General features: G+C 39.3%; 1 protein-coding gene across 1 annotated transcript; it reads right to left on the reverse strand.

The window, feature by feature from the left end:
* Nucleotides 1-2,574: 2,574 nt before the first annotated feature.
* LOC112234086 (17-beta-hydroxysteroid dehydrogenase 14-like) lies at nt 2,575-11,824 on the reverse strand. The gene is made up of 9 exons (XM_024402075.2): nt 11,447-11,824; nt 11,304-11,342; nt 10,688-10,785; nt 5,208-5,274; nt 3,795-3,886; nt 3,547-3,651; nt 3,375-3,442; nt 3,113-3,209; nt 2,575-2,930 (listed from the first exon to the last, which is right to left on the reverse strand). The coding sequence occupies exons 1-9, from the start codon at nt 11,535-11,537 to the stop codon at nt 2,787-2,789; spliced, it is 801 nt and encodes a 266-aa protein (XP_024257843.1). The 5' UTR covers nt 11,538-11,824; the 3' UTR covers nt 2,575-2,786.
* Nucleotides 11,825-12,035: the final 211 nt, after the last annotated feature.

A 12,035-nucleotide genomic window follows, 5' to 3' on the forward strand; every position in this document is an offset into this window, starting at 1 on the left:
TACCTCGAGGCTAGCTCAACGCTAGCTGGTGCTTTCTTCGGGGCAGAGGCGTTAGCTAACAGTAGCCACTCGTTTGCAGCTAGCTAGCTGCGATGGTCCGGTGTAATGATTCAGAGCGGCAGGAATCCGGTGATGTGGTAGAGAGAAGCAGTCCGATATGCTCTGGGTCGATATCGTGCTGTGGAGACTGGCAGGTATTGTCCGAGCTAAGGCTGGCTGGTGACCGAGAAAAAGGTGAAGACCGCTAGCCGTGGCTAACAAAGACTAGTAGCTAGTTAGCTGGCTAGCTCCTGATGGAGTTCCAGTTATAAGGAATAAAAATAGAAGATCCGTACCACAATGGGTGAGGCAGGTTGCAGGAAAGTATATTTAGTTCGTAGATAGAAAGTGAGATTAATATATATATATATATATATATATATATATATATATATATATATATATATATATATATATATATTATATATATATATATATATATACGAAAAAGACTGGCTATTTACACTGGATAAGACACTGGATAAGACAAAGACAAACACACACGTCCTACTGCTACGCCATCTTGGGTCAGACACTTTGGGACTATGTCATCAATGGACTAATGTGTCTGGTTGCCTGTTTTGGGATGTCTGTTTTTTCTGATTGTCTTAACTCACCACCACTAATAAGCTGAGTTTCTGTTAATGGGATTTATATGTTTAAATTAATGATTAGAATATTCCACCCTGAAACCATATGATTGTATGAAATTGATTAGAATCATGAGATTATTCTAATATTGTGTGTGGTTTTAGTCAGTAGAATTATATATCTGTGAGTGTAGTTTTTAGTCAGAATTAGGGTATAACAATACTGTATATCTGTACAATATTTCTATTATAGTATCTTAAAAACAGACTGTCTGAGCAAGATTCAGTGCCGACCTTGGCTAGGGGCCACTGAGAATACTTCCCAGGGTCTCCCTATCTTGAGAGAGGACGGGGTGATTCTCACGGCCTCCCCTAATCTTTGTCGGCTGGGTAGCAGGACAGTATGTGCGTAGGATACTTACTGTTTGTGTGGAAGTATGTGCGCAGCTATAAAATGGATGTCTTTGTATTCTTGACTTTAGAACGTTCTCTGAATAAACTGTACTAACCTTTTGCATAAACTGAGTCTTTGACTAATTATTATTATACCCATGGTCTTATAAACCTCGGATTGGTCAGAGCTATTGATTATTATTATCATTGGGATTGAAAATTCTTGTGACAGTTTCTCAGCAATTTCTTTCTTCAGCAAGTCAATTAAGTCTATATATATATTGTTTTACATCCATTGTGAATGATAATAGTTCCTCACAGTATTTGAAAAAGCTTTCCAACACTCTCCCCCTAGATAATCACCTTGGTGTGAAAGAGCAAAATGTCATGCTCTGAGCATCCCATATACCCAGTGGAAACGCCATAAAATACCTGAAGACCTTTTCCCAAAAACAACTGTGTCTGTCCTGAGCTCACTGGAGCGGAAACTGTGATGGCCCAGAAAAGGCTAGTTGATTCACTGTAGCCAGTGACAGCATTGGGCCAGACCTTCATTGGGCCAGACCTAGTTTATTGATTTGATGCAATGTTTGCTTCACTAGTGGTAGCTCAAATCAAGACAGATAGAAAGGGAGGCAGACAGGCGGTGGGAAGATAGATGAAATTGAAAGAATCTTGCATTTTAATCAGGACATTTTCAGTTTTTATTTGTCAGCTTTATGTAATTGACTTGTGACAGTGTAAAATATAGTCCTACTGCTACATTGTCCTATAGGCTATCTCATAGTTCCATGTGCTCATTTATTTAGCCGCCAGTGTGAATCAGTGTGTTCACATGGCAGAGGCTGGTGCTCTCCCATTAGTGGAATTGGAACTTTTTGGGTTTTAATCATTTGAATCCTGATTTGTATTATTAGCCACGTGCCAATGATTTTGAGAAACGAAAACGTTACACTTGAAATGAAACTGTTCCACGAGAATGTGCATATCATAACTGGTATGAAGATCGGTAGAAATGGTAGGATAAATTGTAAGCTTCTCCAAACTTTAATTTCACAAACTTGAAGGTGTACAAAGGTTAAATAAAACACCCAGCACTGTGTTGCTTGCTAGACTAGTTGACTAGTACCGCTACGTGTTTGACATGGGCAGCAGCAGGTCTGCGAGACAAGTGCGAGAGAACGCAATTTGATTTTGTTCCCATTCCCTTTACGCCAAGTTTAGAATTGTAAACTAATAGAAAATGTAAGTGGAAAACTATTGCGAAAACTGCTCCAGATCACTTGATATCCACCACAAAGGGGAAAGAATAGAATATGGAGGGTGGAGAGGGTCAGACCCGATTTAACTTAAACGGTCTATCGTACAGCAGAGCGTGTCCAACTCCAAACCAACCACACTGAATAGATAGGAGCATATCATGAGTGCAGTTTACAAAACAGAGCTGAGTGCTCTCCATGCAAAATAGGTCCCATATATACATATCCCATGTTTTTTCCTCTCTCCCCTACCCCAATCCCATTATCATTTATATCAACAATGCAACGGAAAAAATAGTTTAATCGTTTTTATTGCAACAACACAAATTATTGCAGCTTTACCATCTCACCACCAGGGGTGCTGTACCATCTCCAGCACCTCTACATCCCGTGGCAATGGATAAGACAGGGTGATTGGTTCAATAATCACAAGCAGGATAGCAATAGAACATAACAGGTCCTGTTATTGGTCAGGTAGGCACAAGGCCCGGAGTGACAGGCCTGCTCATGGGACCTGGCTCTTGTAGCCGTAGTTGAGTTCTGCCCCTCCACTAAGCAGCAGGTCTATCCCAGTGCAGAACGTAGCATCAGCAGCCAGGTACAGAGCAGCCAACCCACTCTCAGCTTCTGTCCCCATTCGACCAAGCAGCTGTTGGAAATGAGGAAGAATGTTAAAGATGAGGCATCAGGTTCATCAAGACGAGAGATGCAAGTGAAATTAGGAAGTCTCTACCAACCCTCCCTTTTCAATGCATTCTGAAATATGTCATTGTAACAGATCTTATATTTCATCGTATATCTTGTATGGGCTCCTGTCCAGTGAGCACTTGCCTGAGCGTTCTCTCCTTCTTTAATGGTAGCTAAGGTATCTGCAGTCTGTCCAGCCAGCTCCTCCCACAGAGGTGTCATCACATTACCAGGGGAGATGCTACAAGATAATACACATTTAGACTGCAGCAAACAGAGCTAGAGATAAGAGGAAAAAGTGGAAAAATACAAAAGTATTTTTAAAACAGGACAGACAAAAGGGCAAGAGAAAAAAGTAGAAAATCCTAAAAGTTTGTAAATGGAGACAGATGCCAGTTATACTCACCAGTTGACTCTCACTTGGTATCGACTCTCATCTACAGCCATGGCTTTTGTCATGGCAATGATCGCCCCCTTGTGGAGGAAAAGAGACATCACCCCTGTTAGGCCTACTTCTCCAAGCCTCAAACAGTGGAATAAAGTACTGATGCATACTGTTATCTAGATTTTTAGTTCACCTTAGTGGCTACATATGGTGCTGCATTTTTCTGACCAATGGAGCCCACCAGACTGGACAAGTTAATGATGTTCCCCTGGCGCTGTCGCAGGTGGGGCAGGGCATACTGAGGAGGGGAGATCCCGTGATGACGTAACACATAAGGTATATAATAACCCATTATTAAGGCTCATACATGCTTATAACAAGTAATAAAGCATCATACCTGAAGGCTTTCAGTAAAGTAAATATAATGAGTGAATTATTTACTTTGGAGGCCAGGAAGTAACTGATGAGGTTAAGATTCAAAAGATCTCTGAACTCATCTGCAGTAGTCTCATCTGTGGGTTTATGAGGTGGGTCTGAAAGGGGATGAAAGTGAGGGAACTCAATGAATACAGCATAAACACTAACCAAATGTCTATGGAGTATGTGAATTGTAGAAGAGGGGGAAAAACATGCATTTCATATCCACAAAAAAAAAGTGTTAAGTGGTACAAAAACGTGTGCAGATCTTTAAAAAACGATGAAAACCAGTATAGCATTAAAAATACATCCGCGTTACGACTTGCACCTTTGTCAGGGTGTGACGATCAGGTGATCGGTTTGATGGTGCAAGCTGCAAAGCGTGTACACGAAGTACAAAACATTAGGAACACCTGCTCTTTCCACATTAGACAGACTGGGTGAATACAGGTGAAAGCTATGATCCCTTATTGATGTCACTTCAATCAGTGTAGATGAAGGGGAGGAGTCAGGTTAAAGAAGTCTTTTTAAGCCTTGAGACAATTGAGACATGGATTGTGTCTGTGTGTCATGCAGAGGGTGAATGGGCAAGACAACATATTTAACTTCCTTTAAACAGAGTATGGTAGTAGGTGCCAGGCGCACCGGTTTGTCAAGAACTGCAACACTGCTGTGTTTTTCACCATAAATAGTTTCCTGTTTGTATCAAGTATGGTCCACCACCCAAATGACATCCAGCCAACTCTGGGAAGCATTAGAGTCAACATGGGCCAGCATCCCTGTGGAACGCTTTCGACACCTTGTAGAGTCCAGGCTGTTCTGGGGGCAAAAGGAGGGGTGCAACTCAATATTAGGAAGGTGCTCTTAATGTTTTGTACACTCAGTGTATGTGTTTTTAATGCTTGAATATGCCTGTTTAAATAATGGCTTGCCAGGGCCTCCCAAGTAGCACAGCGGTCTAAGGCACTGCATCGCTGTGTTACTACAGATCCTGGTTATATACCGGGCTGTGTCGCAGCCGGTCGCGCCTGGGAGACCCATGAGGCGACGCACAATTGGCCCAGCGTCGTCTGGGTTAGGGGAGGGTTTGGCCGGCCCGGGATGTCCTTGTCGGTGCATGCACACTGACAGTTGTTCGGTGCTTCCTCCGACACATTGGTGCAGCTGGCTTCCGGGTTAAGCGCGCATTGTGTCAAGAAGCAGTACAGCTTGGCGGGGTTGTGTTTCGGGACAATGGGACAAGACTGTAACTACCAAATTGGATATGACAAAATTGGGGAGAAAAAGAGGGTAAAAAAAAGTATATATATATAATAATAAAAATAAGTGCCTGGACGTGGATTGGTATACCAACTAGCTGATTTGTGGATATATCATTTCCTTTCTTTCTTTCCTTAACAACATCAATTCTCATACAAAATGATAACAGATACTCACGCCACCCAGCATTGTTGACCAGACAGTCTATTTGACCATAATGCTCCACTGTCACTGAAATCAACCTCTGCAGAGAGAATACCATACGTTGAGTTGACTGCACTCTGTCATTGACCACCACACTGTGTTAGATGTGTATAATTACTCTCTCCAGGTATGTGGACCTATGATCCCATTACCTATGTACCTACCTAACTTGCTACATAGAGCCTAAGCTGAAAAACCAGCTAGACGCACCACTAAAATAACATAGAAACATACACACATCCCTCAGTCAAACACACAAAACAGGTTATAGCAATGTCACTACTGTTCACAAGCACCAGGGTCTGGACACTGAATGATGATTGGATGTGTAGAAAAAAAAGAAGCCGCTCTGGATGAGAACATCTGCTAAATGACCTAAATGTAAAACATTATGGAAAGCTTCCGTCTTGCAGTGTTAGTCTGACCACTAATACATTTGAATTGTCTGATGAGGCTTCATCTATCTGTCCACTACAGTTGAAGTCAGAAGTTTACATCCACTTAGGTTGGAGTCATTAAAACTAGTTTACATACACTTAGGTTGGAGTCATTAAAACTAGTTTACATCCACTTAGGTTGGAGTCATTAAAACTAGTTTACATACACTTAGGTTGGAGTCATTAAAACTAGTTTACATACACTTAGGTTGGAGTCATTAAAACTAGTTTACATACACTTAGGTTGGAGTCATTAAAACTAGTTTACATACACTTAGGTTGGAGTCATTAAAACTAGTTTACATACACTTAGGTTGGAGTCATTAAAACTAGTTTACATCCACTTAGGTTGGAGTCATTAAAACTAGTTTACATCCACTTAGGTTGGAGTCATTAAAACTAGTTTACATCCACTTAGGTTGGAGTCATTAAAACTAGTTTACATCCACTTAGGTTGGAGTCATTAAAACTAGTTTACATCCACTTAGGTTGGAGTCATTAAAACTAGTTTACATCCACTTAGGTTGGAGTCATTAAAACTAGTTTACATCCACATTAAAACTTTTAGGTTGGAGTCATTAAAACTAGTTTACATCCACTTAGGTTGGAGTCATTAAAACTAGTTTACATCCACTTAGGTTGGAGTCATTAAAACTAGTTTACATCCACTTAGGTTGGAGTCATTAAAACTAGTTTACATCCACTTAGGTTGGAGTCATTAAAACTAGTTTACATCCACTTAGGTTGGAGTCATTAAAACTAGTTTACATTGGAGTCATTAAAACTAGTTTACATCCTTAGGTTGGAGTCATTAAAACTAGTTTACATACACATTAGGTTGGAGTCATTAAAACTAGTTTACATACACTTAGGTTGGAGTCATTAAAACTAGTTTACATCCACTTAGGTTGGAGTCATTAAAACTTTTACAAAGGTTGGAGTCATTAAAACTAGTTTACATACACTTAGGTTGGAGTCATTAAAACTAGTTTACATACACTTAGGTTGGAGTCATTAAAACTAGTTTACATCCACTTAGGTTGGAGTCATTAAAACTAGTTTACATCCACTTAGGTTGGAGTCATTAAAACTAGTTTACATACACTTAGGTTGGAGTCATTAAAACTAGTTTACATACACTTAGGTTGGAGTCATTAAAACTAGTTTACATCCACTTAGGTTGGAGTCATTAAAACTAGTTTACATCCACTTAGGTTGGAGTCATTAAAACTAGTTTACATCCACTTAGGTTGGAGTCATTAAAACTAGTTTACATCCACTTAGGTTGGAGTCATTAAAACTAGTTTACATACACTTAGGTTGGAGTCATTAAAACTAGTTTACATACACTTAGGTTGGAGTCATTAAAACTAGTTTACATCCACTTAGGTTGGAGTCATTAAAACTAGTTTACATCCACTTAGGTTGGAGTCATTAAAACTAGTTTACATCCACTTAGGTTGGAGTCATTAAAACTAGTTTACATACACTTAGGTTGGAGTCATTAAAACTAGTTTACATACACTTGGAGTCATTGGTTTACATCATTAAAAAACTAGTTTACATACACTTAGGTTGGAGTCATTAAAACTAGTTTACATACACTTAGGTTGGAGTCATTAAAACTAGTTTACATCCACTTAGGTTGGAGTCATTAAAACTAGTTTACATCCACTTAGGTTGGAGTCATTAAAACTAGTTTACATCCACTTAGGTTGGAGTCATTAAAACTAGTTTACATACACTTAGGTTGGAGTCATTAAAACTAGTTTACATCCACTTAGGTTGGAGGTTTTCATACACTTAGGTTGGAGTCATTAAAACTAGTTTACATCCACTTAGGTTGGAGTCATTAAACTAGTTTACATCCACTTAGGTTGGAGTCATTAAAACTAGTTTACATCCACTCATTAAAACTAGGTTGGAGTCATTAAAACTAGTTTACATCCACTTAGGTTGGAGTCATTAAAACTAGTTTACATCCACTTAGGTTGGAGTCATTAAAACTAGTTTACATACACTTAGGTTGGAGTCATTAAAACTAGTTTACATACACTTAGGTTGGAGTCATTAAAACTAGTTTACATCCACTTAGGTTGGAGTCATTAAAACTAGTTAACATACACTTAGGTTGGAGTCATTAAAACTAGTTTACATACACTTAGGTTGGAGTCATTAAAACTAGTTTACATACACTTAGGTTGGAGTCATTAAAACTAGTTTACATACACTTAGGTTGGAGTCATTAAAACTAGTTTACATCCACTTAGGTTGGAGTCATTAAAACTAGTTTACATACACTTAGGTTGGAGTCATTAAAACTAGTTTACATACACTTAGGTTGGAGTCATTAAAACTAGTTTACATCCACTTAGGTTGGAGTCATTAAAACTAGTTTACATACACTTAGGTTGGAGTCATTAAAACTAGTTTACATCCACTTAGGTTGGAGTCATTAAAACTAGTTTACATCCACTTAGGTTGGAGTCATTAAAACTAGTTTACATCCACTTAGGTTGGAGTCATTAAAACTAGTTTACATCCACTTAGGTTGGAGTCATTAAAACTAGTTTACATACACTTAGGTTGGAGTCATTAAAACTAGTTTACATACACTTTTGGAGTCATTAAAACAGTTTACATACACTAGGTTGGAGTCATTAAAACTAGTTTACATCCACTTAGGTTGGAGTCATTAAAACTAGTTTACATACACTTAAAACTAGGTTGGGGTCATTAAAACTAGTTTACATACACTTAGGTTGGGGTCATTAAAACTAGTTTACATACACTTAGGTTGGGGTCATTAAAACTAGTTTACATACACATTAAAACTAGTTTACATCCACTTAGGTTGGAGTCATTAAAACTAGTTTACATCCACTTAGGTTGGAGTCATTAAAACTAGTTTACATACACTTAGGTTGGAGTCATTAAAACTAGTTTACATCCACTTAGGTTGGAGTCATTAAAACTAGTTTACATACACTTAGGTTGGGGTCATTAAAACTAGTTTACATACACTTAGGTTGGGGTCATTAAAACTAGTTTACATACACTTAGGTTGGGGTCATTAAAACTAGTTTACATACACTTAGGTTGGGGTCATTAAAACTTGTTTTTCAACCACTCCACACATTTCTTGTTAACAAACTATAGTTTTGGCAAGTATATCTACTTTGTGCATGACACAAGTCATTTTTACAACAATTGTTTACAGACAGATTATTTCACTTATAATTCACTGTATCACAATTCCAGTGGGTCAGAAGTTTAGATACACTAAGTTGATTGTACATTTAAACAACTTGGAAAATTCCCGGAAATTATGTTATGGCTTTAGAAGATTCTGATTGACTCAAATGATGTCAATTAGCCTATTGGAGGTGTACCTGTGGATGTATTTCAAGGCCTACTTTCAAATTCAGTGCCTCTTTGCTTGACATCATGGGAAAATCAAAAGAAATCAGCCAAGACCTCAGAAAATAAATTGTAGACGTCCACAAGTCTGGTTCATCCTTGGGAGCATTTTCCAAACGCCTGAAGGTACCACGTTCATCTGTACAAACAACAGTACGCAAGTATAAACACCATGGGACCACGCAGCTGTCAATCCGCTCAGGAAGGAGAAGCGTTCTGTCTCCTAGAGATGAATGTACGTTGGTGTGAAAAGTACAAATCAATCCCAGAACAACAGCAATGGACCTTGTGAAGACGCTGGAGGAAACAGGTACAAAAGTATTTATATCCACAGTAAAACAAGTCCTATATCAACATAACCTAAAAGACTGCTCAGCAAGGAAGAAGCCACTGCTCCAAAACCACCATAAAAAAGACAGACTACGGTTTGCAACTGCACATGGGGACAAAGATCGGAATTTTGGATAAATGTCCTCTGGTCTGATGAAACAAAAATATAACTGTTTGGCCATAATGACCATTGTTTTGTTTGGAGGAAAAAGGGGAGGCCTGCAAGCCGAAGAACACCATCCCAACCGCGAAGCACAGGGATGGCAGCATCATGTTGTGGGGGTGCTTTGCTGCAGGAGGGACTGGTGCACTTCACAAAATAAATGGCATCATGAGGATGGAAAACTATGTGGATATATTTAAGCAACATCTCAAGACATCAGTCAGGAAGTTAAAGCTTGGACGCAAATGGGTCTTCCAAATGGACAATGACCCCATGCATACTTCCAAAGTTGTGGCAAAATGGCTTAAGGACAACAAAGTCAAGGTATTGGAGTGGCCATCACAAAGCCCTGACCTCACTCCTATCGAACATTTTTGGGCAGAACTGAAAAAGCGTGTGCGAGTAAGGAGGCCTACAAACCTGACTCAGTTACACCAGCTCTGTCAAGAGGAATGGGCTAAATTCACCTAACTTACTGTGGGAAGCTTGTGGAAGGCTACCCGAAACATTTGACCCAAGTTAAACAATTTAAAGCCAATATTTACTAGGACTAAATGTCAGGAATTGGGAAAAACTGAGTTTAAATGTATTTGGCTAAGGTGTATGTAAACTTTCAACTTCAACTGTTTAATATATATATATATTTGACAAATTAATAAATGTATGTCAGCACGGACCTCAATGCCTGAGCGAACTCTCAGTCTGGGAGGCAAGCACAAAAAAACAAGGGAAGAAAACAGGAAACCAGGGCACAGGAAACACAGAGAGCTTCAAATAATGACCGACTGGGCCTTTAACACTGATTTCTAAGCAGTTTATAAGCAGACCTTCAAATGAGGAGCAAGGGGCTTGCTAGAGCTGTGAGTAAACTAACTCAGACGAGAAGAGTCCTTTCACAGACAGGGAAAATCCAACAAAGACTAAAGATAGGTGGAGTGTAGATTACAATACAAAATGTTATAGTAAGCATTCTGATAAACCACAGGTCATGTGATCCATTGAGGAATGAGGATATAAACTCTGTTGAAATGTTGTGCATATGAGTGATCATTTGACTCTCATTTCACTGTGCTATAAAATAAGTCATTGCCCAGAAGCCCTACCTTGATGTCCTCCTCTTTGGAGATGTCACAAGGTACAAATTTGCATGACCCTGGCCCTGCCCTGTTCAGCTCGGCCTCTAGAGCCTGTCCTGCTGCCACTGTCAAAAATAATAAGAATATATAAAATAAGAATACAGTAAACTTATGAATATGCAATGTAAAGATGATGTCGAGAGGGATTTTTTAAATGATTCATAAAGTCTTCAACAATGGATTACTGATGAATGAAGATTCCGAGACACATTTTTGTGTGGTGATTCTGATGTTTTCTTGTAACTGATGGCTTCTACGGTTGTGGCTACATGGATAGGATAACTAATGCAGCAGGTTAGGAGAATTAATGCAGCAGGTTAGGAGAATTAATGTAGCAGGTTAGAATAATTAACGTAGCAGGTTAGAATAATTAAAGTAGCAAGTTAGGATAATTAATGTAGCAAGTTAGGCGAAAAGGTTTAAGGTTAGGCTTAGCTACAATCCTACAGTTGTCACCGACGCAACTCGAACATGCAACCTTTGGTACGTAGCTGTACTCCATCTAGCCACAACCGTAGAAGCCACCAGTTCCCCCACACCTGCAATGGTATACTTTAATCTGAGCACCCCCTCTTGCACTCACCCCCTCTTGCACAGAATACAACTTTGGCTCCATTCTCCACTGGGGAAAGAACAACAGAATAGCACATTATTATTGTTTCCCCAGTACCTCACTCTGCTCAAATCTCAACAAACTTACTTCAAATCAGCAACTTTGATTCTTACCGAATACTTTGACAATCCCTCTACCAATCCCTTTGGACCCGCCGGTCACAATGACAACTTTGTCTCCGTAACGCAATGTACTGCCTGACATGTTCACTAGAGCCAACCCGTCACGGGTGATGATTTCAGTGATGATACGTTCGCAAAGAACCGCCACTACCTGTTGACTGTGTTGGTCGAATGCCGCAAACAAAGTGACTTGCCCTCTTTCCAATCTACACTTTTTATTCTATTTCTTTCCATGCAGCAAAATATATAATTGCATCCCTCCCGTTGTCTTTTTGTCTTTTACATTTCTACGTCAACTTTCTCTTCCAAGTTCCTTAAAAATCACGGGTTTGTTGTCGTCTGTGAAGACAGGTGAGCGGCTTTGCGGAACTTGTAGTTTAAACTCCATGCGAGTTCTAACGCACATCCTGGTGCTGCAACCTGCTGTGTCAACATGCATACCGGTTTCTCAGTCTATGTATGAGGCATATTCTGAAATGGAAAAAATAAGCCATTACAGTCATCAATTAACCAAGAAGCCCATGGGATGGTTTTTGCAATTGTCTAATGCATAATTTAAAAAAAAAATATTTAAATGCTT

Source organism: Oncorhynchus tshawytscha, linkage group LG27 (assembly GCF_018296145.1).
Source record: "Oncorhynchus tshawytscha isolate Ot180627B linkage group LG27, Otsh_v2.0, whole genome shotgun sequence".
NCBI lineage: Eukaryota > Metazoa > Chordata > Actinopteri > Salmoniformes > Salmonidae > Oncorhynchus > Oncorhynchus tshawytscha.